Below are 26,238 nucleotides of genomic sequence, written 5' to 3'. Positions count from 1 at the left end.
ATAAATGTTAGCATCCTGTTATGTGCATTGGGTCTGTCTGGGTGGATTGGAGAGCCCATAGAGTACAGCAGGCTGTGTCTGCATATGCCGAGTGGACACCAACCTGTGATCTGCCCGCTTTGCTCATTGTGGCCCGCAACCGGTTACCAAGTCGCTAAAGTGGCCCTCGCTCCTCAAAAGGTTGGGCATCCCTGCTGTAGGGGCATGAGTCTCAGATGGAGAGGTGTGCTGTAGCAGCCTTCCCCACGGTGTTTAGCGGAGGGAAGAAGTACCAGATGGAGAGGTGCGCTGTACTATAGCGCATCAGGAGACCCGCGGGGAAATCAAAGATCTCCCATGAAGTTGATAAAAGTGTTAAGACCGCCTGTCGCGGCTGGCCTTAACACTTTCATCACTGTGGTTGGCAGGTCTCACTATTCTTCCCTACCTCCTGCATGCTGAGAGCATGGCATCAATAGTAGGCTTTATTACTGTGTAATTTGGCACCAATCCCAGGCTTTATTACTGTGTAGACTGGCACCAATACTAAGCCTTTTTTACTGCATAAACTGGAACCAATACTAGGCTTTATTACTGCGTAAACTGGCACCAATACTATCCTATATTACTGTGTAAACTGGCACCAATACTAGGCTTTTTTGCTGCACAAACTGGCACCAATACTAGGGGTTATTACTGCATAAACCGGCACCAATACTAGGGGTTATTACTGCATAAACGGGCACCAATACTAGGGGTTATTACTGCATAAACTGGCACAAATACTAGGGGATATTACCGCGTAAACTGGCACCAATACTAGGCTTTAATACTGTGTAAACTGGCCCAAACACCAGGGGCTATTACGGCATAAATTGGCACCAATACTAGGGGCAATTACTGCGTAAATTGGCACCAATACTAGGGGCAATTACTGCGTAAACTGGCACCAATACAAGGCTTTATTACTGTGTGAACTGGCATCAATACTAGGCTTTAGTACTGAGTAAAACAGCATCAATACTTGGCTTTATTACTGCGTAAACTAGCATCAATACTAGGCTTTATTACTGCGTAAACTGGCACCAATACTAGTGGGTTCTTACTGCATAAACTGGCACCAATACTAGGGGTTGTTACTGTGTAAACTGGCACCAATACTAGAGGTTATTACTGCGTAAACTGGCACCAATACTAGGGGTTATTACTGCGTAAACTGGCATCAATACTAGGCTTTATTACTGCATAAACTGGCATCAATACTAGGCTTTATTACTGTGCAAACTGGCATCAATACTAGGCTTTATTACTGTGCAAACTGGCACCAATACTAGGGGTTATTACTGCATAAACTGGCACCAATACTAGGGGTTATTACTGTGTAAACTGGCGCCAAAATTAGGGGTTATCATTGCGTAAACTGGCACCAATACTTTGGGCTATTACAGCATAAACAGTTTGCTGAAATTGCGTTAAACTATAAAGAACAGCTTTTAAAAGTTTTCCTCTCAGGCATGAAGCAATACCTGAGGAAGAAAAGAAAACTCTTGAAAGCTGGTCTTTTAAGTGTTAGGTTAGTACATAAAAAAGGTATCATTGCATACTGCATTACTCTTGTATTTGTGCCCCCCCCCCCGTATATTGTTCCTAGAGTTGCCACTGAATCTACCAGAACACCCAGATCCTTCATCATTGATTCCCTCTGTTGTACCCCTCCTAGTATGTATGATGACGCATGCATATTCTTAGCCCCCAAGTGCATAACTTCACATTTATCAACATGAAACCTCATTTGCATATTTACACAGTGCAGTGCATATTTAAACATTGAGGTCCACTTGTAAATTGGAGATATCCTGTAAGGATGATATTCCACTACATAGCTTGGTGTCATCTGCAAAGACTGAAGTTGTACTTTTCCCAGACTTAATCCCTATATTTTTTATAAACATATTAAAAAGTAATATATTCATATATACACACACATAGAACTAGGATTCTTGTTAGGTTATCAACAAGTTTAAATACAAACCCGTGTCCATCCAGTCGGAGGTTTCCATTAAAATCATAAAGATGTCTGTTTGGACTTTCACACTCAATTTTTCCAGACAAACTCATCAGTTTGTCAATGTCCTTCATTTCTGCAGTCAGTGACAGACCCTGAAGAAAGAATATTATGAAGAAAGTCAAATAGTTTATTCAAAGAACAATTTCTGTCCAATTGTCCTTAGAAGAGGATTAGCTAATTGAGAAATGTGTTCAGCTGTCACAGAAGTCTCCTTAGGCTCCTTTCACACTATCCGTCCGCCGGACGGATTTCGTTTTTCTCAGCGGTGGATCGAGCCGCCGATCCCCCGCTGAGCAGGAGGATGACAGCTGTGTCTCTGCGCTGTGTGCGGAGACACAGCTGTCAGTTCCCCATGCATCTCTATGGGGGAAATAGGATGGGAACGGACCGTCGGTCCGTTCTCATCCGATCCCATCCGATGGACGGATGGAAAATAGGGTTTCCATCCGTCCAGATTTGACGGATCGGATCGGGTGTCAGCGGACATGTCTCCGCTGACATCCGATGCCCCATAGGAATGCATGGGGGGACCGTTCAGATCCGCCAAAAAAACGGACAGGCGGATCTGAACGGTCCGCCTGTGTGAAAGGGGCCTTTGGCTCCTTTCACACAGTAAGTCCGTCAAACAGACTCCCGCTTTTCTCAGCGGGGGATCGATCTGCCGATCCCCCGCTGAGCAGGAGAATGACAGCTGTTCTCCGCACTGTGTGCGGAGACACAGCTGTCACAGCCCCATAGATCTCCATGGGGGAATCGGATGGGAACGGACCGTCGGTCTGTTCTCATCTGATCCCATCCGATCCGCTGGACGGATGGAAAAATGGATTTTTGTAAAATCTTACCGTAAAATCCTTTTCTCTTAGCTCATTGACAGACGTAGTCCTCGGTGATACAGCCCCTTCGGGTTATGTTGCCTCCACAGGAGCAGGACTAGACAGGAAATAAAAATGCTCTGGCCACACCCTAGGGGCAGTCCCAGAGTGTATATCCTCTCTCTCTCCGCCACAGCAAATCAGTTATGTCACAAAAGCAGTGCTTAGCGAATTTAACCCAACCCAACTCAAAAACAGAGGGGCGGGGACTACGTCTGTCAATGAGCTAAGAGAAAAGGATTTTACGGTAAGATTTTACAAAAATCCATTTTTCTCTATCGCTCATTGACAGACGTAGTCCTCGGTGATACAGCACCTTCGGGAAGTCCCAGAGCAGTATCACAAATGAGGGGTGGGAAAATGGAAATCAAATCCCAATCTAGAAGGCCCAACCGGTGCCAACTAGAAGTTTACAATGCTCATCCTTAATGATGAGACTCAACAAAAAGAAATTTTTCAAACAGAAAAAAACCCTCGAGGTAGACCACCGGTCTCCTCAAATTGCGGCCTGCAAAACCTTGCGGCCAAATGAGGCATCCGCCGATGCCATCACATCAATTTTATAGAATTTTGTAAAGGTATGTACCGACGACCAGGTGGCCGCCTTACATACCTGGACCACTGACGCCTGATGGCGAAAGGCCCAGGAAGTACTGAGCGCTCGAGTGGAGTGCGCCCTAAAAGGGAACGGAGGACTCTGACCCTTAATAGAATAAGCCTGAATAGAATAAGCCTGTACCACTGTCTGTCTAATCCATTTGGCAATGGTCGCGGCAGATGCAGGCAACCCCTTTCTGGGGCCATCCGTGATCACAAAAAGTGAATCCGTCTTACGGAATGATTCCGTAGCTTTCAGGTATACCCTGATTGCCCGAACCACATCCAAGGAATGCAACGCATGTTCCCGATGATGATTGGGCTGAGGACACAAGGAAGGTAGTACAATATCTTCATTCAGATGAAAATCTGAAACCACCTTAGGAAGAAAGGATGGCTTAGGATGAAGTACTACCTTATCCCTATGAATCACTAGGTATGGGGACTGGCATGATAATGCAGCCAGTTCTGACACCCTGCGAGCAGAAGTGATAGCCACCAAGAAGGCCACCTTCTGGGATAAAGTAAGCAAGGGAATCTCCCTGATGTTTTCAAAGGGAGGTTTCTGTAGAACCAACAAAACTAAATTAAGATACCAGGGCGGTAAGGGCGCGCGGACTGGTGGAGCCAGGTGCCGCACCCCCTGGATGAAATTCCGCACCAAGGACTTGGTAGCTAAAGGTTTCTGAAAGAAGATTGCTAATGCTGAAACTTGACCCTTGATGGTGCTCAAGGCTAGTTTCTGCTCAACCCCTTTTTGCAAAAAAGGCCAATATTCGAGTCACCGAATAGGTACGTGGAGGAAATCCTAAAGATTCGCACCACGCAATATAAGTCTTCCATGTGTGATAATAGACCTTGCTGGAAGTCGCTTTCCTTGCTTTAATAAGGGTAGGAATGACTGAAGCTGACAACCCTCTGTCCTTCAGTACTTGGGTCTCAATGGCCAGGCCATTAAAACCAGCGACTGTAAAGCACGATGGTAAATTGGTCCTTGAGACCACAGACATTCCCTGAGACGAAGTTCCCACGGAACGTCTGCGACTAGCATGTCCAAGTCGGCCAGGCCGGCTTGACGAGGCCAGCCTAGAATTTCTAGGACCACTGGCGCTGACTGGATCTGAACCAGGCATCCCTAGAGCTATCTGGCCCCGAGCATCCGAGAAAGTCTGGTCATTTTCTGTTCCCACACATTTATCAGATACCCGATTCCTATCAGGAAGGGTGATCTTTTCTGGTTGAACCTCAGGGACCGAAGTCACCCGGCTAGAGGCTTCTTGGTCTGTCTGGTCAACCAGATCCGATTCCTGTGGGGAATAGAGACTAATCTTAGGAAAAGGTAAAGGAAAAGATCTATTCAGGGAACGGTGACTACCGCTCTCTGTAGTACTTAAATGTTGGAAGGGAAGAATCGCACCGGTAGTAGTAGTCGATGCCCGATCTAATGTCCTGAATACCGGTGAAAACGTCCCCCCACCCTTAACCCGGGTGGGGGCGCACCTTCAGGCTGTGTAATCCTTTGCTTCGGGTTTGGCTGAGTCGGTCCTCTGTTTGTCCGACCAGCCTTTTTTGAACCCTCCTGGAGGAGTCTTGCCTTTCCCGCTAGTTCCAGCCGGGCGTACGAACCCTTTATGGGCGGTAAAGAAAGGTCCTCGCTTGTTGCGAGGTCCCTTAGCTTTAGCAGCCTGTGGCAAGAAAGTGCTCTTGCCCCCAGTGGCATCCTTAATAATTTCATCTAGGGTGGCCCCAAATAGACGATTCCCCTGAAAAGGGAGATTCGTCAAGGTCTTTTTGGAACCTAGGTCAGCTGACCAGCATTTTAACCACAGCACACGTCTGAGGATTACCGCTGACATAGATGCATGCCCTAATAGGGGAGTAGTGTCCAAGGCTGCGTCACAGATAAACTGTAGCCCTTATATAATCTGTTCCATCAAATCAGATGTTTCCTGGGGAATATCTTATCCCCTAAGGTCTTGGCGTACCAATCTTGCCCATTCCGTAAGTGTCTGGGAAACTAGACCAATAACAATTACTGGTCTAAATGCTGACCCTATCAGAGAGAAGATAGTGCGGGACTCTGCTTCCATCTTCCGATCCACCGGATCCTTAAAGGACGAAGTGTCCTCCACTGGGATAACCGTGGCTTTATTCAGCCTGGAAATAGGTGGATCCACCACTGGTGGTACCGTCCATTTCTTAATGAAGGATTCCTCAAATGGATAGCGTCTAGCAATACGCTTGGAAATCGTAAAGGTACGCTTAGAATGCTCCCATTCTCCTTTAATTTTATTCCCAAAACACTTGGGTACAGGAAAAACCTTCACCGTTTTGATGGGCTTGTTAGTACCACAGGGAATCTCTGTTTCAGTTGCCTCTGCCGGTAAAACCTCAAGTCTTAAGGTTTCCCGCACTGCCACAACTAGTGCGTCCACCAATGCTTCTTCCTGAATTATAGCGGGAGAAGGAACGTCCTCCTCACTGTCTGAGGGAGCTTTACCTGAGGTAACAGCCCTTGCAGAGGGACCTGCAGCTGCAGTGGCCATCTCTGAATCTGAGTCAGAGGTGTCAGATAATATAGGGGTAGGCGGGGGTCGCTTCCTTGACCCCCGTCCCTGACAGGCTGCCTCCACCCGAGCCACCAAAGACTCCAAAACTGCTGTAAATGCATCCATACTCTGTGCACCGGCGGGTCCCGTGGCCCCCTCGAGGGAAACAGGTGGGGGAATTAGTGTGGCAGGGTCCATGATTATTCCAGTAACTTCCCGGATAATACACTTCAATTAAAAATAAAAAAAACTTTTTTTTTTTTTTTTCAGACCCCCAGCGCCACAAAAGCCCCTTAGTGTTACCTGCTAGGGATCCCTATCGATCGAGAGAGAGATAGACCCCCAGGCTCACCACTTGATGCTCAGAGTTTAACTGCAACAGGTTACAGCGCTGTCTTCACAAACAGGAAGTCTTTTGGCTGGCTGCCCAGGAAGAAAGGAGGCGGCTCCGCCCCTCTGCACGCCTTCCGGCGCCTCCCCTAGCTCCACGAGGTGTTTGGATCACCTCAAACATGGCCGCCCCCATGCTGGAGACACGAGGCTACGCCAAAATGGCGGCTCGTGCGATCCAGCAAAAAAAATGGCGGCGGCCTGTACCGAATAGCGGTGTGCTGCAGAGCACACAACACCTCTCTGCATGGGGATTTGGCGTGATTGGCGGTACCGGCCCTGGCGGACCGCATGGCCGTTCCGAAGGCCTGCTATAGCTGGAGACTTGACTAGGAGTCTACATGTCCGTGGCTTCTGACTGGTAGGTACTTATTATTATCACAGTAAGATTCCCAGACTGCCACTGATTACAATCTTTAACATGTATACAATTAGATTGTTAGCTCCCAAACCAAGCCTCCTGGCTTTTTGCACATAAAATCACACTCAAAGTAGGGGGATCTGTGCCATGTTATAGGATAGAGGGGGACTCTATCTTACCATACAGAGAGGGGCCCGCGTTCACCACAAGACCCGTCAAGGGAAAAGGGGGAACATACTACTGACCATACCGGAACCAGGCGGGCACCAACTCCTGACAGTACCCCTCTCCACCGGAGCGGGAGGGCTGTCGACCAATACGGACGCCGTGACTCATGGTCCTTGGCGTTTCAGCGAGACGTTTAACTCGCGGGGTCAGTCCCCCAGTGGGACTATGTCGCGGCCGACCCAGCGCGGAGCTATGGCCTGCACGCGCTCGTAGGCTGAACTGGGGTGACCACCGGATCTCAACATCCAGCCCGTCGCCCAGTTCAGCTTTCTTGCTTGAAGATCTCACAGGAATACTGGAGAAAAAAAGCTGTCTAAAAAATCTTTTTAAGAAAAAAATCTTGCCAGGACCGAAGATCCCAGCAAGGTATCTAGGTCCTTACTCCTGACTAGACAGAAAAAAACTGATTTGCTGTGGCGGAGAGAGAGAGGATATACCCTCTGGGACTGCCCCTAGGGTGTGGCCAGAGCATTTTTATTTCCTGTCTAGTCCTGCTCCTGTGGAGGCAACATAACCCGAAGGTGCTGTATCACCGAGGACTACGTCTGTCAATGAGCGATCGAGAAAATAGGGTTTCCATCAGTCCTGATTTGACGGATCGGATCGGGTGTCAGCGGACATGTCTCCGCTGAAATCCGATGCCCCATAGAGATGCATGGGGGGACCGTTCAGATCCGCCTGTCCGTTTATTTGGCTGATCTGAACGGTCCGCCTGTGTGAAAGGGGCCTTAGTCAGTATAGTTTGCAGAATAAAGCAGTAGAGAGCACAGCCTGGCTGCTAGATTGAAAAACTAGTGAGAAAATTAAATGCAACAAATTCATTTTTTCCCTTTCTCGGAAAGGTCAGAGCAGCTATTCTGTAGTCCTGACACTGTGTTGGTCACACCCTCACTGCAGATGGACTTCTAAACTCAAAGTGGTCACACACAACACCACATTGTGCAACCTCTTCACAGTTTCCTTAAGATTTACCAACAACCTTGTATTGCCAGGGGCTAGCTAAAAAAGTATATCTAACCAGTCAGGATTTCATACTACATAGCGGTTAGTAAATCTAAAGGAGATTGTAAAGTGTGTGGTCAGATAGAGTACAGTTCCTACTGCATAATGGGAGAACAGTTTTTTTCTTCCTTGTTCATACCTGAAGTATGACATGCTGAGAAACAGTCACAACTGTTTCTAACTTGGGAACAAAATGTACTTTTTCTGGCCTCAATGAGTCAGGGCTGTTATGATTGCAAAAGGGGGACCTACTCAATATTAGGTGGGTAGTCAAAGTTATGCCTGATTTGTGTATATCCTAATGGCTACAATCAGCAAACTCATTGTAGTACCTGTGAGATATAAATCGCCAATGGGTCACTACCACTAAACATCTACCCAAAACAGAAATATGCAAACTGATTATTTTTGCCTGAATAAAATGTATTTTTAAAGGGATATGTGGCAAAATTTTACTTACCTGACGGATCTTGAGGTTAGTCTCCCCGTCTAAATTAGAGGTTTCAATGTAGCACATGGCTTGAGGCTCACTATGGAGGAAGAAGCAAGCACAGAATACAATTAGTACATGGCAAGAAAAACACACAACATACAAACTGTAGGTAGCAAAACTAAATAAGTCAACCACACTGTATATTAAAATATTATTTTACATTTTCAGTGTTTAAAAAAAAAAAGTGCATCATGTAAACCCTAAACCAGGGGTCTTCAAACTATGGCCCTCCAGTTGTTCAGGAACTACAATTCCCATCATGCCTAGTCATGTCTATGAATGTCAGTTTTACAATGTCTCATGGGATGTGTAGTTCTGCATCAGCTGGAGGGCCATAGTTTGAGGATCCCTACCCTAAACAGTGCAGAAAACTGGATATAAAAAAAAAAAAAATTCAAGGATAACGAAAACAAGTAAGGTTTGATTATTTGTTTTATCATTTTAAGGAATCAAAATCAGATAAAATATCTAGAGTGGCTTTAGGAACTTAACAGACCACACCATTGTATACTTATGTTTTAAGGTCTTAATGCATAAGAATTTGGGGGTAAATGCAGCAAAATTATCGAATTAACGTTCAACGCTGGAGCACAGTCACCATGCATTGAGTTATAGTGCATTCAAATAAACCTTTTCTCTTTGTTAGCAGCATGCACTCCTAAATAAAGCTATTCATGCCAAAAAAAACCTTTTCCCAATCACTTATGCACATTTTTACTTGTTATGTTAACCAAATGTGCAGCAAAGTAATATTCAGTCAATTTCACACAAAAAAAAACTCGAAAGGTTAGCGAAAAACAGAAAATAAGAAGCAGTGAGGAATAGTAGAAGCCAAATACCAGATCCTGGACAAGTGCAGAGCCATGCAAATATGAAGTGCCATTAACTAAAATGTATTTTCGGGCAACATGCTATGGATGTGAACGTAATCTTGGCATTGTGTGCAAGGGATCCTCTACATTACCTACACCAAGGCTCTGGTTCAGTTTTAGACCATGTATTCTACTGTACATTTGAATAGACATCCAGTTTTGTATGTCTTTGTACTCTAAAGTTTGGGGTAATAAATGATTTCATATGACCAACCCATAAAATTAGGTAAGAATTGGGTTTTAAATAACAATGTTTCTATAGTTTCTAAAGGCAAGCTTTGGGTTCTCTAATGTTGGAATAATCTTTGTTTCTGAAGCCGAAAGGCTGATCTATAAAATAGGTCATCTCCTAAACCAATCAGAATAGTTTGTTATCTGTGTCCATCTTGGCTTTGGATCAGCAGAAGTCAGTAGAAGACAAGGTGATCAATATGGCTTAAATGTAGAAAAGAACGTTTCTGACAATCATTTTTCTTTTCCTGATTCAGACCTTCTCAGCTGACCTAAAGTAGCCACACACAATTATTTTGGCTATGCTCACATTCGGTGCATCCGGAAAGTATTCACAGCACTTCCCTTTTTCCACATTTTGTTATATTACAGCCTTATCCCGAAATGGATTAAATTTGTTATTTTCTTCAAAATTCTACAAACCATACCCCATAATGACAACATAAAAGATGTTGGTTTGCATTCTTTAAAAAAAATGTATTAAAAATAAAAAAAAAAATCACACGTACATAAGTATTCACATCCTTTGCCCTGACTTTAAACATTGAGCTCAGGGGCAACCTGTTTGCATTGGTAATCCTTGAGATGTTTCTACAACTTGGGAGTCCACCTGTGGTAAATTTAGTTGATTGGACATGATTTGGAAAGTCACGCATCTGTCTATATAAGGTCCCACAGTCAACAGTGCATGTCAGAGCACAAACCAAGCCATGAAGTCCAAGGAATTGTCTGTAGACCTCCGAGACAGGATTGTATCAAGGCACAGCTCTGAGGAAGGGTACAGAAAAAGGTCTGCAGCACTGAAGGTCCCAAAGAGCACAGTGACCTCCATCATCCGTAAATGGAAGAAGCTTGGAACCACCAGGACTTTTTCTAGAGCAGGCCACTTGGCCAAACTGAGCGATCAGGGGAAACTGGTCTTAGTCGGGGAGTTGACCAAGCGGATTGTCACTCTAAAAGAGCTCCAGTGTTTCTCTATAAAGAGAGGAGAACCATCCAGAAGAACAAACATCTCTGCAGCTCTCCACCAATCAGGCCTGTATGGTAGAGTGGCCAGACAGGAGCCACTTCTCAGTAAAAGGCACATGACCGCCCACCTGGAGTTTGCCAAAAGGCACCTATAGGACTCTCAGACCATGAGAAACAAAATTCTCTGGTCTGAAGAAACAAAGATTGAACTCTTTGGCCTGAATGGCAAGCGTCATGTCTGGAGGAAACCAGGCACCGCTTATCACTTGGCCAATACAATCTCTACAGTGAAGCATGATGGTGGCAGCGTCATGTTGTGGGGATGTTTTTTAGTGGCAGGAACTGGGAGACTAGTCCGGATCGAGAGAAAGATGAATGCAGCAATGTAAAGAGACATCCTTGATGAAAACCTGCTCCAGAGCGCTCTGCACCTCAGACTGGGGAGAAGGTTCATTTTCCAATAGGGCAACTACCCTAAGCACACAGCCAAGGTAACAAAGGAGTGGCTACGGGACAACTCTGTTTATGTCCTTGAGTAGTTCAGCCAGAGCCCAGACTTGAACCTGATTGAACATCTCTGAAGAGATCTGAAAATGGCTGTTCGCTGATGCTCCCCATCCAACCTGATGGACCTTGAGAGGTCCTGAAAAGAAGAATGGGAGAAACTGCCCAAAAATAGGTGTGCCAAGTTTGCAGCATCATACGCAAAAAGACTGAGGCTGTAATTGCTGCCAAAAGGTGCTCCAACAAAGTAAAGAGCAAAGGCTGTGAATACTTATGTACATGGCATTTTTTATTTTTAATCAATTTGCAAAGATTTCAAACAAACTTTCTTCACGTTATTATGGGGTATTGTTTATAGAATTTTGAGGAAAATAATGAATTTAATCCATTTTGAAATGAGGCTGTAACATAAAATGTACAAAAAGTAAAGCGCTGAGAATACTTTCCGAATGCACTGAACTGTAGATGCTGGATGTTGAAAAGCCATTTTGCTTGGCATGTTCTAGCCAAGAATAAATGACTCTAAGAGAAGCTATATAAAACAAACACAAGAGGACACCTCCATCTAGGTGTAGTGATTAAAAAGACAATGAAAATGCACTCACTAGTTTGAAAGTGGTTCAAGGCTGGTGAAAAACCCATATAGACCTCCATAGGATCACCTTGAGGCTGCAGAGCTCGGCATGCAAGCAGCTGAATGAAGCAGAGTTCTTGGTGGAAGTACAGCTGTCAGGCTTAAGGCTGGGACATAGGCAGCAGTGGCTTCCAGATGTAACAAGATGGATGCGGCTCCAATCAGCACCCCTCTTGGCTGGATGATAGTGACAAGTAATGGAGGGGGCGTGGCTACATGTTTTAGGGCCACAGGACTACCCCTTTATAAAACCACAAGACTCTTCCTATGGTTTGATAAAGGGGAGGTCCTTCCACCAAGAACTGCTTCATTCAGCCGCTTGCCCGCCAAGTGCTTCAGCCTCATGGTGATCCTATAGAGGTCTATATCAGTTTATGAAATGCCTTGATCCACTTTTACCTAGTGAGTGCATTTTCATGGTCTTTTATTCTTTTTAATGGCTACATCTAGATGGAGGCACCCTCGCGTTTGTTTTATATATGTGCATTAGGATCTCAAGACCTACTCTGAGAAGATCCGTATCCACTTCACCTGGTGTTCCCAATCATTTCTCTGGCCCTCTTGTATGCCTCGTTAAATGACAGTTGGGGTCCAGACAATGCAATAGCTTATTCATTTTTTTTTTGCTTAGAGAAGCTGTACACAATATGTAGCTACAGTCAACATATTGAACCCAGCAATCTGGCTGCCATGTTGTAGGGATACACCCACTGGCATACCAACCAAGCAAGTCAGCCAAATACATTTTTAAGACTAAGTACTTAAACAAGCTTGTAGCCACCTGCCAAGCACTGCATTTAGGTGCCTATCTGAATGTACTACAAGTGGGGAAGCTAGACTTGGTTGCACCATCAACTGCAATTTCCTAGACTTCATGGTCCAGCAGTCTTTGCCGATACCCAGCTATGTAGGTTTAGCAATGTTTTCTTGTAAGTGGGGATTGGGCAAGAGTACCACCCATGTCACTATTTAGATTACTAGTATTAATTAGGTTTCAATACATTGGGCAATAAGAATACCTAGCATTGGCTCCACCTACTTGTAGAACATGGTGCATGTCCAAGTCAAGTTTATTTACATAAGCAGACAGGGGGAGGACTGTGGCCCAAATTAAGAATGGCTTAGAAACCACAAAACAGGTGGCAGGGAGGGAAAGTAACAGCTTGTCAAGTGAACCAAAATCTTCCAGAACTGTATAGAGCTCACACTTTTGATAAAGCTGATTCTTAGCCCAGATCTTCTCTAAGCATTTAAAGACAGGAGTAGATTTCCTAAAACCTTAAACTGACCATACAAACTGAAACAAATTGTTTAGATTTTTACTCAGATCACATAGTTTTGGTAAATTTAAAGGTGATTTTACACTTTGTACAATCAGACTAAATGTGTATGGTTTAAGTGGTATGGTCAAATATGATTTTTTTTTTTTTTTTTTCTGTAAAGTAGGTGATAGAGGTGTAGCAGGACCCATTTGCACAGTCTGCCCCAGCATTTTTCTGACCTGGATGAAAGACTGAGGAGGTCAGCTGGGAGATGTTCCCCATTGGTCACTTTCACTATCTCCCCTATAGCCACCTATGTATCCCAATACGAACATGATCAGAATGGAAATCAATGGGAAACAAAGGAGACAGACAGAGACAAAAGTTGAAATATTAACTTGGGAGGAAATTTGTAGGTTAAGAAAGAAACTGATGTTTCCATCCTCTGTTTGTAACTGGGTCATAAATGTAAAAGGACGGGATTGAAAACCATTATAAGAACATGTAACCAAGATGTAAGAATGACTACATTTTAAAATTGTCAATCAAGCTGGACTTCCCTTTTAAATTCTTAAACCAATATACATTACACATAATTTAAATAATTTAACTGAAAAAATATAGACCCAGTTATAAAGCAGATTCTGAAAACATGCATATTATTCGGATGGGCTAGATAGAAGAACTCCAAGGAAATAAAGAAAAACAGTATATGAATCTTATGTGTAGTGCAACAGAGTCCAAGAAAGAAAGGTTTGCCATAGACCAATCTGGCAGCCATGCTCAGTTTTTCCCTATTTCCTTGCAATAATGGAAGTCAAAACAGGGTAGAGAAACCAGACTTTATAGTGTTACCAACAAAAGGCATCTCTACCTTGATGAGAGCAGAATAGTGTCAGCGGGTATATACTCTGTGCCATTTATTTTAACTATATCTCCAACATTTACCTGAAAGAAACTGTGAACTGGTTAAGAGTCTGTAAAATGCATGCTAGAAGCAAAAGCATTAAACACATGCACTAGTAATAAATATGAGCATACAGGAATATACAAGGAGAGCAATAGGATTTTTTTGTATAGTAAGTGGTACATCATAGCTGCAAAAACCCTTGAGAAAACAAGATCACATCAATTCTCATCTTATGGGGCAATGCAACAGAAATCCAGCAAACAGGAATAGGTGAAGCAGGATATGGCTGTAGACAAATATATATCCATTCCACCAATATGCATGAAAGCCCTGAGCCAAACTGCTTCCAATTCCCATTTTGTCTTTACCTGCATGTCCCTACACAAGATTCTGGACCCATAAAGGTCTATAGGGATACCTCAGACACCCAGTGGAAATGGTAGTACAGGTGGTCCCATTAGTTTACAGATTTATCACCAAATCCCTATCCCAGGTGTCCAATCACACCCCAGTTCTTTTGCTACCACATGCATTTTATTTACAGCACTTTTTTCTTTTCTCACTGTGTTGCAATGCATGTTTTTTTTCACAGAAAATGGTTTAACTGGCACCATTAAAAAGCAAGGTTCTTTCCCTGTCCTTGCTTTGGGGTTGCGTTGAAGTGGTGAGAAGGAGTACTAGATTTATGCATGTAGAGCATTACAGAAAACATTTAGCCCCAGTTCACACTAGGAATTGCACAGGAACGAGCTGCACATTCGAGGGCAATTTACATGTGATTCAGTGCGGTGCGATTTGAGCTTATTCATTTTAAATGAGCTCAAATCACACCAAAAGTAGTGCATGCACTACTTTTGGAAACGTGCTGTAACTGGATTGAGTGGTAAGCATTTTTAACACAGTGCGGGAAAAGCACATGGAAGGTGTGTTTCCCACACGGAGTTCTAGTGTGAATCTAGCCTAGGAGCTTGTTCTCACTATGTGCGGTGACCTGCGTTTTTTGCCACACTGGATGCAGACAAGTTAGAAGATAATTGCTTTTCTACGTGTGCTGTTCACACCAAAATACTGGTTTGACGGGTGGTGCATTGAAATGTGTAAAAATGCAGAATGTCTGCCTTTTTCCATACAGCATGTCACTGCGCAGCACCTGATCAGCCATAATTTTTTGACAACCCACCTAATATCGTGTAGTTCCCCCTTTTGCCACCAAAAGAGCCCTGACCTGACGAGGCATGGATGCCACTAGAGCTCTGAAGGTATGTTGTGATATCTGGCACCAAGCCATCAGTAGCAGATCCTTTAAGTTGTGAGTTGGGGCCTCTATTGATGAGACTTTTTTTCCAGCACATCCTACAGATGCTTTATTGGATTGTGATTTGAATTTGGAGGCCAAGTCAACACTTTAGATTCATTTTTCTGTTTCTCAAACCATTTCCTGAACCATTTTAGCAGTATGGCAGGGTGAAATATCCTACTGAAAGAGACCTCTGCCATCCATTTCCATGAAGGGGTTTATTTGGTAAGAAAAAAACGTTTATGTAGGTGGTACGTGTTAAAGGAACCGATATGAATGGCAGGGCCCAGGGTTTCCCAGGAGAACATTGACCAAAGCATTGCACTCTGCCAACTTCCCTTCTTCCCATAGTGCACCCTGATGTCAACTCGCACATGCATTCAGCCATCTGCAAGATGTAAAATAAAATGCGATTCATCAGACCAGGCCACCTTCTTCCATTGCTCTGTGGTCCAGTTCTGATTTCCATTGCCGGCACCTTCAACTGTGGACACGGGTCAGCATGGGCACCTTGATCGGTCTGTGGCTAAGCAGCCCCATACACAACAAGCTGCGATCCTCACCTTTTCTGCTTTCAGCACATCAACTTCAGGGACAACATGTTTACTTTCTGCCTAATATATTCCCATTGAATTTCAGATGCCATTGTAACAAGATAGTCATTGTTAATCACTTAACCTGTCCGTTGTCATAAAGTTATGGCTGATCAATATACAGTGCCTTGAAAAATATTCATACCCCTTGAAATTTTCCACATTTTGTCATGTTACAACCAAAATTGTAAATGCATTTTATTGGGATTTTATGTGATAAACCAACACAAAGTGGCACATAATTGTGAAGTAGAAGGAAAATTAAAAATGGTATTCAAATTTTTTTATAAATATGTGAAAAGTGTGGCGTGCATTTGTATTCAGCACCCCCCCCCCCCCCCGAGTCAATACTTTGTAGAACCACCTTTCCCTGCAATTACAGCTGCAAGTCTTTGCCCATTGTGCTTTGCAAAATCGCTCAAGCTCTGTCAGATTGACTAGAGAGTGTCTAAATAGCAATTTTCAAGTCTTGCCACAAATTCCCAATTGGATTTAGGTCTGGACTTTGACTGGACCATTCGAACACATAAAATATGCTTTGATCTATAATACCATTCCATTGTAGCTCTGGCTGTATCTTTAGGGTCAATGTCCCAGTCTCAAGTCTTTTGCAGACTCAAACAGGTTTTCTTCTAAGATTGCCCTGTATTTGGCTCCATCCATTAATTTTCTGCCACACATTGCGTTTTGCTTTCAGGCCAAAAAATTCAATTTTCGTCTCATCTGACCAGAGCACCTTCTTCCCCATGTTTTCTGTGTTCCCCACATGGCTTCTCCCAAACTGAAAATGGGACTTTTTTTTTTTTTTTTCCAAGAATGGCTTTCTTCTTGCTACTCCTCCATAAAGGCCAGATTTGTGGAGTGCATGACTTAGTTGTCAAGTGGACAAATTCTCCCACTTGAGCTGTGGATCTCTGCAGCTCATCCAGAATTACTATGGGCCTCTTGGCTGCTTCTTTGATTAATGCTCTCCTTGCCCAGCCTTACAGTTTAGATGGACCGCCATGTCTTGGTAGATTTGCAGTTATGCCATACGCTTTCCATTTTCTGATGATGGATTTACCAGTGCTTGGTGGAATGTTCAAAGCTTGGGATATTTTTTTATAACCTAACCCTGCTTTAAACTTCTCTACAACTTTATCCATGACCTGTCCAATGTGTTCCTTGGCCTTCATGCTGCTGTGCTTTCACTAAGATTCTCCAACAAACGTCTGAGGGCTTCACAGAACAGCTGTATTTATACTGTGATTAAATTACACACAGGTGGACTCTATTTACTAATTAGGCAATTGGTTATATTAGATTTTAGTTAGGGGTATCAGAGTAAAGGGGGATTAATACAAATGCATGCCACACAATTCAGATATTTGTAAAAAGTTTTGAAAACCATTTATTTTCCTTCAACTTCACAGTAATGTGCCACTTTGTGGTGTTCTATCACATAAAATTCCAATGAAACACATTTTCGTTTTTGGTTGTAACAGGACAAAATATGGAAAATTTCAAGGGGTATTCATACTTTTTCAAAGCAATGTATTATACAGAGAGTGGGTGTATATATATATATATATATATATATATATATATATATATATATATATACATACATACATATATACACACACACATATTACTTATGAACTGCCAAGGAAAACCAGAGCAACGAGACATTACTAAAACAAGGGAAGTCTGCAGATGACTGCAGTGCTGTAAAAGACTATGGGCCAAGGGGAACTCAAATACAAACATATTTTAAAATAATTAAAATACCATTTAGCGGGATGCAGAACTTTTAAAATAGCTTTAACTTTAAAAATGCTCAATTATTTTACATATCCTTAAACCAGGCTGTGAAGTGCTGCATCAGGAGGATGTACTAAGGCAAAAGTAACATTAAGAGAAAAAGAAAGAAAAAAAACATTTTACAGCCAGCTTCGTTCTCTTTGTAAACAAAGCCATTTTCAAGGCCAAGGCCTCAATCACACAGGTGTGGAGATCTGGCCGTGTGTTTATATGCCTTGAGTGACAGGTGCTGCGTGCAGGCAGCCAATGTAAATGTATAGGAATAAAGCAGCTACATGGACACAGCGGTTTGTTCCAATATGGCAGGCATGTAGGTGAGCTGCCCTGAAATTTTTTTCAGCAGGGAGCAGCTCTATTAATAAGCCTTAAAGGGCAACATTAAAAATACACAAGTACTTTAAATAACGTGTGAAGGATGCCCTAAACATGCCTTTCAAGTGGCACACCTAAACTAACCCTACGAATGTCGCCTCTAATGTCGCATGAAAGTCACAAGCAAGTAACACAGCATAGTCGGACTGGAAGTCGCACGACAATGGGGTCGCAACAGTGTGAACCGAGGCTAAGGTTGGCCATACACGATACAATTTTCTTACAATTTTCTGAACAATTGTCTTGAAATTTACCTTCAACTATGTAGTACAAAGGCCTGCCTAATAAGATACAAGTGAAAGTGTTGTTTAGCTTTGACCTCATATTATGTGGTTTGTGGTAAATCTAACAAAAATTGTACAACAAAAGTTGAACATGTATGGCCAGCCTAAATGTCATTTCCCAGCTGCTGTTCTGTTAGTAAACAAAGCATTTGGGACTCCCTTCGACTAACCTCTTCAGACTAAGGTACGCATATATGCGGTCTCTCAGCGGGTGAGCGTTAACGCCAAGGCACTGCATATATGTGGCCCTATGTAAACACTTTTCTGTGCTGAGAGCGCAGGCCCTGCATTCTCCCAGCACGGTTATTGGCGGAGACTGGAAAGCTCCCAATGCATACTTAAGGACCATAACCCTGAGCCACCAGAGTATAGCGGACAAGTATCAAAGACACTAGAACATGTACAGTGTAAGAAAAATTACAAAAGTCTTTATTGGTACTAATAAAGACTTTGTCATTTTTCTTATACATGTTCTAGTGTCCTTGATACTTGTCACTATACTCCTGTGCCTCTGAGTTATGGACCTTATGGCAGCTTTCTTTATCTGATTGATTTTGTATGCTTGTTTTTTTATACCATAGAGCCCTACTTTATTGTAGTGAGTGGGTAAGTGACTAGCGGTACCTGTTTGATACCCCATATTATTTGATTCCCTTTCTTTTTCGTCCCAATGCAAACTTGTCTGAATGCTCATCTCTGTCTCCCAGCATTTAGAAGCTCTTAAAGGATTGGGAATTGTGGTGGGAAGGGGTAACAGTAGACCCTTATCCTAGATTAGGGTTTGGTATAGATTGGGGGCAGGGGCACAAAAGAAAAACAGAACCACCAAACATGTATTTACCCATAATACCAGACCCTCATCCCAGCATGCAGCTTGGCTAGCCAGGAAGAACAAGTTTAACCCTTCCCTACCCTGAACACCACAAGGCCAGATTCTTTCAACATTGGAGGTGGTATCTTGCCAGGGGTACAAAGCACCTTGTTCCCATGTTCATGAGGACAAAGGCCTCTTGCCCACATACCAGGCCCAGTGGATGTGGAGGTCTGCAGGGTGTAGGGAGACTTATCGGAATGTGGAATCCCCCCCCCTTTAAATTAAGGGGACCCCCAGATATCACCCCCTTTCCTACACAAATGAATAGGAGGTACATAGTACAGTTCGTCAATACTTCACCTTAAAAAAATAAAAATTAAAAATATCGTAAAAAACACAGAAAAGTGACTCTGTGTAATCTATTGACAACTGATTGTACACATACAGGGCACTGGCACATGCTTTACACTTTAACTTTTCCGAATGAACAAGCAGGGCTGATTGTTTATCGTCATTAGTGCCATGTCAATTCAGCTTAGAGGGGGGGGGGGGGTCAGAAATTCTAGGGTGGCTGTACCTCCCCCCTCCCCATAGGAATGACAATAGTTTGGGCTGTAGCCAGCATTACGAGGTGTGCCTAGGGGGACAACAGGGCCACCAATCAGAACAGAGTGCTATATGCACTTGATCCCCTGGAGAAATATATATATATATAAAAAATAAAAAAAAGAGCGCTCTTCTTTAAAGCTAAAGAAAGCAGATGTGTAATGTTTTCTCCCCTCCAATTGGTCATCTTCTATGTTTTTAAATAAATGAATTTTACAAGGAAATACTTGCATTTGAGAAGAAAAGGAGGTGATGTACTAGTAATAGCAACACACGCCAAGTAATTTTTTGCCATATAAAACTTTAATACCTATTGTTGTAAAGTATGTTATCTTTTACTTCCCGTTTGCTATGTGGACACCCAGCGCATTTTTGTAATCAACAGGAAGCGATACAAACTTAATTGGCGTCCTCCTCCCCTTCCAATTGGCTAAAGCGAATGCCAGTCTAGTATAAATAAATTCCGCCGCTACAGGAAGTGATGTCTTTGATGACGCCCAAGATAGGCGGGCGAAACGCGGCAACGTAACATCCTGGCAGCTATTCATCACACCACGTCACTTCCGCAAACCACCGTGGAACGCACGCCGGCAGCGTACCCGGAAGTGTATCGGCTGATTGCGACTACCGACCTATATACAATGCTGTGACTTTTCGTATGTTTGTGAGTAACTTTTTAATACCTTTTATAATAAAATTACCCTACGGGCTTCACTATTTTCGGCTCCTTTCCCTTCTTTTGTCTGAGATTCTAAGTGTGGAGGAATCTTGGAGGTGATCGGAGGTTCTTTGGAGACTCATTCCTATTGTTATCCTGGGGGACACCAAGGCTGTGTAGTATCCTGCATCTGAGGCTGGAGGTTGATTTGGAGGTGTAGCTGGATATACATAAGGCTCTTAACTCTCCTAAGTCTGGTGAGTGGATCCCCAAGAGGGTTCTTTGGAAGCACTGGTCACTTTTTGTGTGGAGCACGATATCAGCACCTTATATTCAAGTGGACTATTCACCATCTTTGGACTGCACTATATTTATATATATTTTTTGCACTTTTTGCACTTTATATTTAAGATATATTTTTCTGCACCTTACCCATTCATATGGTATAAAATTTTGTATTTATTCATGTGGCTATATGATCATATATCTTTTTTTAGCACCAATGCACTTTTTTAATATCAGTTTTAGAGATTTTTAGTGCACTTTATATTTATTCCTTTATTCCTATATGCCTGGTAGCGCTGTTTAAAATTGTATTCCATTGCTTTCTTAGTTTTATTCTAAGTGTACAGCAGCTGCAGGTAGGACTAACACACATTTATTTAGTGCAGGTTTTAATATTTTTGTTCAGATGTGTAACCAGAATTCACTAAATGTTGTTCTATGCACAAAAACAAGCAAAGGGGTTGGTGGCAGAAGTCAAGCCATGAATTTGACCGGTTTGGTTTAACAAACTGTACAGTGATTTTGTTTATTCAGAAAAATGTCATTAAGAGCACCGAAGCCAATGTGATGCTAAATTATTAAATCTACAAGAGTCCCCTCTGCACTATGCTCTTACGTAGCATAGCACTTAAAACAGGCCAAGCACCAAGAAGCTCTCACTAAAATAATAACAAATGGCATCAACTGCTAACACACACACACCACTTCATTTTCAATCTTTTGTGCCTGCACGGATGTAATGTCCCCTTGCCTCAGGACACCATCTTTACTGTGTAGGATTAAGGAGTGCAGTCTTCTGTATGTCAACCCTCCATGGTATAAAATTCTTGCACATTTGCAATAAGCTAACCACACACATAAAGAGGGCCTGCTGGTTTCTGGGCTTGACAATTCCTTTCGTTTAGCATAAGGCACAAGGTTTGTATTCAAAGGAAAGAAAACTAAAATCTATTCAAGGTACAAAACTCAATTATAAACCCATTTCCTTGGGCTCTGCTGCTCTGTAGAAGCCAGGACTTAACAGTGATGTATTATTACTGAGGAGAAGAATATACTGCTGTGACTAAGTACCATTGCCTTGTTCCAATCACGGAGCACCACTGCTATATTTACAGAACTTTGTTTATTTTACACAGACCGAAGCATTTACTTGAAAAGTCAGAGTGAGTGCCGGTTCACACTAGTGCGGTTTGCGAGATCGCATGTAATTCGGAGCGCACTGCTCCTTCATTACATGCGATCTCCTGTGCGGATGCGAGTTCAGCCATACACTTTGTATGGCTTAATTCGCATCAAACACGCACATGAGCCATTTTTTGAGCCGCATCAGGATCGGATCGCACAGTGGTTCACACTTGTGCGATCCGATTCTGTGCGAATTGTCAGATCGCACTGCGATATGCGATCAAACTGGTGTGTCATTAACATTTCATTGACACCCCCTGCGTATCGCATATGGCAGTGTGAACTGCCAGATGTGCGGATGCGATGCGGGAACACGCTGCATATTCGCAGCGTTCCCGCATCGCACAAGTGTGAACCGAGCCTAAAGCAGGACATTCATTACAATGTTGCAGCTACAAAATAAACAAAAGGTCTATTTGTCAATGAAGACCTATTTTGAAGAGCCAAAGAACAAACTACCCGAGGACATGGGGTGGACCTCAGCAGACCTTTCTTGGCTAAATGAGTGGATCCAATTCTCCCCACTTTTCATGGTTGCCAACAAAGTTGTTGTTTTTTTTTATAATGCTTATCTGTTTGTAGATTAGAGATAGTAGATAAAGACTGTGAACTGTCTGCATTTATTTTTAATTTTTTTACTATCCAATCAATGGTCTAAGATCATTTCAATTCTGTAAATGTTGCCTTTCCCAGTACTCACACCACCCTCTGCTGCTATATGGTAGGATTCTGGGCACATATTTTGACTTTAACATTTTTAGTATTGTAAAGTGATGGGTTCATTAGGTAATTCGTATATGAAAATACCTGAAACTATACTTTATTTTCGTACATCACGGAACACAGAGCCATAATCATAATATATTAGTTATATAGCCACCTATAGGTGAAGGACACTGGCAACCAATCAGAATTGATGACCCCCTATATAGCCCCTCCTATACAGGAAGTACCTCAGTTTTTTCAACAGTGTCTAAAAGGTAAAGGTTGCTGTGGAGAGGTGCTCCACATATTGTTATGTTTCAAAGAAGAAGAAAGATTATGCTATCATACCCCAATCAAAGATCACGGAATCTAAGGGGTTAGCCATTGGATCCATCTAAAACAGTCAATGGACTAAAAAGATGGTACCAGAGTCTCAGGAAGCAGATACAAGGTTTTGCCTGTAACGCGGTCCTTTTTAGGTGCTGGACCCTGGGATCCGATTCCCGACCCTTGGAATACATACCAAACCCCAAAGGCGCTCCGTGCAGGGTGCTCTACAGGTCCAAGGTCGTGGCCCCCCTTTATAGGGGACCCAGTCCTTGAAGGTCTTTAAGACCATGCTCACCGTGAAGAGTGAAGATTGGATTCTTGCTTATAGGTTTTCTGCGGCAGGACTGGTGAGTCCATTTTAAATATTTACACAGCAAGCAAAACCTTACGAGGTTAAAAATTGCAAAATTGTAAATATTTCATGCACTGTTCCCTTTATTAAGATTACAGAGACTTGTGCCAAGTGTATTACTGCTTGTAGTCACATTGTAGCAGGTTTAAAGAATATTGTTACACTGTTTTCTTACCCTATGCTGAAAAGTATCTGCTGTGACAAACCGGATTCAGCCTAAACTGCTCTCTCCCCATTTGTTTTTTGGTTACCCCTGGCGCATAAGCGTTCGTATGGTCGCCTCTGCTGGATCGCGTGCCGCGTGTCTATGGTGTTTGCCCATTCGCACACAAGCGGGAAACTCCGCATTTAAATATAGGCGTTCGCCGCGTGGTGGGCGTATTTTAACATGATTTGGCGTACACGTGGATGCCACACACCACGCAGCACATGCATAAAAGGGCACGTTCTGCAAGGAACTGTTTCCAACACACTAGCTTTTGTCAGGCTGAAAGGGGACACAGAGCAGCAGCAGCTGGGTTGCGCGAGTCACTGTGGGTGTATGTTACTGGCACTAATAGGTCCTGTATCTTTGGTAATCAGTGTTGTGTGCATTAGGCTGTTCAAGCTTGGCACAGACCTTGAGTACACTTCACTTTAAAGTTAGTACCTCAAAGTGTAGTACCTCAAGTATTGTCTGACTATAAAGCAATGTCTGCCCAAAAAAGGGCTGGAGGGAGCACAGTTGGAAGGGGCACTGTGATGCCACCATCAGGCCCTGAAGGCCCTAGTCGTGTTTCCACTGCGTTTACTCCTCCTGATAAGCCAGAGGCAAATAGCCAATCTGAGCCATTACGGTTGTCGGGCATAGTAGCTACTCCGTGTACTTCTGCCACAGCCTATGTTACCAAGGACGATTTGGCATCGGCATTAGCCAGCCTGACATGATTGCAGCACCACATGGAGGAAAGAAGCGGGTTAGATCCCTCTCTCCTGATTCGACCCTGAATCAGTTCAGGATTGGGCAGAGGATGTGGAAGATATTTTGCTGAAGGTGACCCTATAGAAGGTCAAGCTGACATTTCCATTTCCGGGGAGTCAGTCAGAGGAATCTCTATCAGCCTCTCAATCAAAGAGATTGTTTATCCAGTCTCTTGCTGAGATGGTCTGGGCTGAGTTTAAACTCCCGTCCCTAGAGACAGCTGAAACCTTTTTTTCCTCCCTAGGCTCACTGCGCCCTCCTCAGAGTCCTCGGTCATTTCCCATGCATCCACTCTTGGAGCAAGAAGTGTATAGTGACTGGGATCATCCGAATAGGATGTTTGTTCCTCCTAAATGGTTTTCATTGCTATATCCTCCACAGCAATACTTTATACTGGGACCTACATACAATAAGAATGTCAGTGCACAATATACATAGGTAACATATTAAGGGCACCAACGACAGCATGGAAAATTCCACTTTGTTAAAATGTGACAGTAACTACAAAAGGCATTATGCAACAGTACCCAAAATATCTGTTAGGTTATTCTAGGATAGGAAGAGATGCTGAAATCAGAAATGCAGGTAGTACAACTATATAACTGCACCACCATAAGAAAGCATATTTGATCACTCATTGTGGACATAAGCAGAGACAAAATTTCATATTTGGAAGGTATTGCTGTGCTACAATTTAGCTATGAGCAACAGAGTCCTTTTTGCCAAAATATTTTACTCTATGCCAGCCAGTGCGCTAAAGTCAGAGTCTAATGACTCACTTGAGAGGCAGCCAGAACGGCTGACTCACCAGGGAGTCAGATGGAAGGCACCCCCGTTCTGCTCATCGTCCATTTCAAATTTTACTATGGGACTTAGACTGAGGAAAACAGCTACACTTACTTTCAATTTTTAAAGCAAACGCAGAAAAAAAAAAAAAACACATAGAACAGTACATACAGTCAATGAAGTGTCTCTTGTACTGCTGGCTACGATTTTAGTTAAAATTTTCTGACCAAACCCTTCCATCACAGTAATCGTTCAATGCTGCAGAGGTTAATACAAGCTCAGGGAGCCATCATAGGCATTCATCAAGAGTGCCACCTATGTCTGCCATTTCCTCCATTCATAAAAGTTGTACTATAGCTTTCATGAATGAAAAGTGATCTATGAATGAACACAGGCTGGATTATTCAATGTTCATAGATAGACTTATTACTAATTTTGCAATCCCCGATCTTTAAAAACAATAATTTACTGGCCAAAAACTATCACAGATAGAATTTAAATCCATCATGTAACAGAAAAATGTTACATTGGTTATGGCCAGTAAAAGAGCTACAAAAAGATTAGCACAATGTCAGAGGTAACCTGATGATCCATCAAAAAGACCAACTGTTGCATAAAAAAAGTGATCCTTATTCTTAAATATTTAATAACACCCTGTATACGAGATCCAAGCCATTGAGATATGCATTTATCATCTAGGCTGCCCTTGTATTGTGCTGCTGGGGTGTGGTATACCAACCGTGCTAATTAATTCCACAGCAATGAGTTTCTCAGTGTTATTTATTCATAAGTACTGCTGTTCTCTTTTTGGAGAAAGTGAAACCAACCAGAGAAAAGTAATAAGAGGCTACAATACTCTGTCTTAATGAAGATCAATTATTTCCAGTTAGTGAACTCAGAAGAACACATTAAAGATTTATCTGTTCTACCATTAACATAACTGTATTACCATCAGTTTCTTTGTGCAATGTGTCTCTTGGCACTTCCATTACAGAGGATGAACAAGCAGCCATTCACCCAGCCATGCCTGCTTGTTATTGCACCATTATAACACACACGTCTTCATAACTGGCCTTTTCATTTAGCAGATAGACCCCATCTGTATTTCCTGGAACACTGGAAGTTGTTCCAGAAATATTTCTCTGTTACCAATGGTCATGTTGCTGTCTATATTCTCACTGTGACGGGATGGGATGGGCTATGCTGATCCAACAGTAGACAAAGCTGAACTACGTCATTGAGGATTAAAATATTACAAGCCGCCAATTCAGTCAAATTCTACACAC

The 26,238-nt window shown here is 42.9% G+C and overlaps 1 protein-coding gene across 4 annotated transcripts in view; it reads right to left on the bottom strand.

Moving 5' to 3' along the window:
• ATP8A1 (ATPase phospholipid transporting 8A1) overlaps positions 1 to 26,238 on the bottom strand; it is a 473,872-nt gene that overhangs the window by 234,693 nt on the left and 212,941 nt on the right. For 2 of the 4 annotated variants that reach the window (XM_082272127.1, XM_082272129.1), the window contains exons 8-10: positions 13,251 to 13,324; positions 8,507 to 8,576; positions 2,012 to 2,139 (exon numbers count right to left, since the gene is read on the bottom strand). In XM_082272127.1, the coding sequence (XP_082128253.1) occupies positions 2,012 to 2,139; positions 8,507 to 8,576; positions 13,251 to 13,324 (272 nt within the window). Of the gene's footprint in view, positions 1 to 2,011; positions 2,140 to 8,506; positions 8,577 to 13,250; positions 13,325 to 13,885; positions 13,960 to 26,238 lie in introns of all 4 variants that reach the window. The other 2 variants (XM_082272128.1, XM_082272130.1) reach the window with 2 other exon arrangements.

Source organism: Pelophylax lessonae (assembly GCF_965119305.1).
Source record: "Pelophylax lessonae genome assembly, chromosome: 1".
In the NCBI taxonomy this organism is placed as follows: domain Eukaryota; kingdom Metazoa; phylum Chordata; class Amphibia; order Anura; family Ranidae; genus Pelophylax; species Pelophylax lessonae.
The sequence above is the reverse complement of the archived record's forward strand: the minus strand, read 5'-3'. Positions and strand labels throughout refer to the sequence as shown.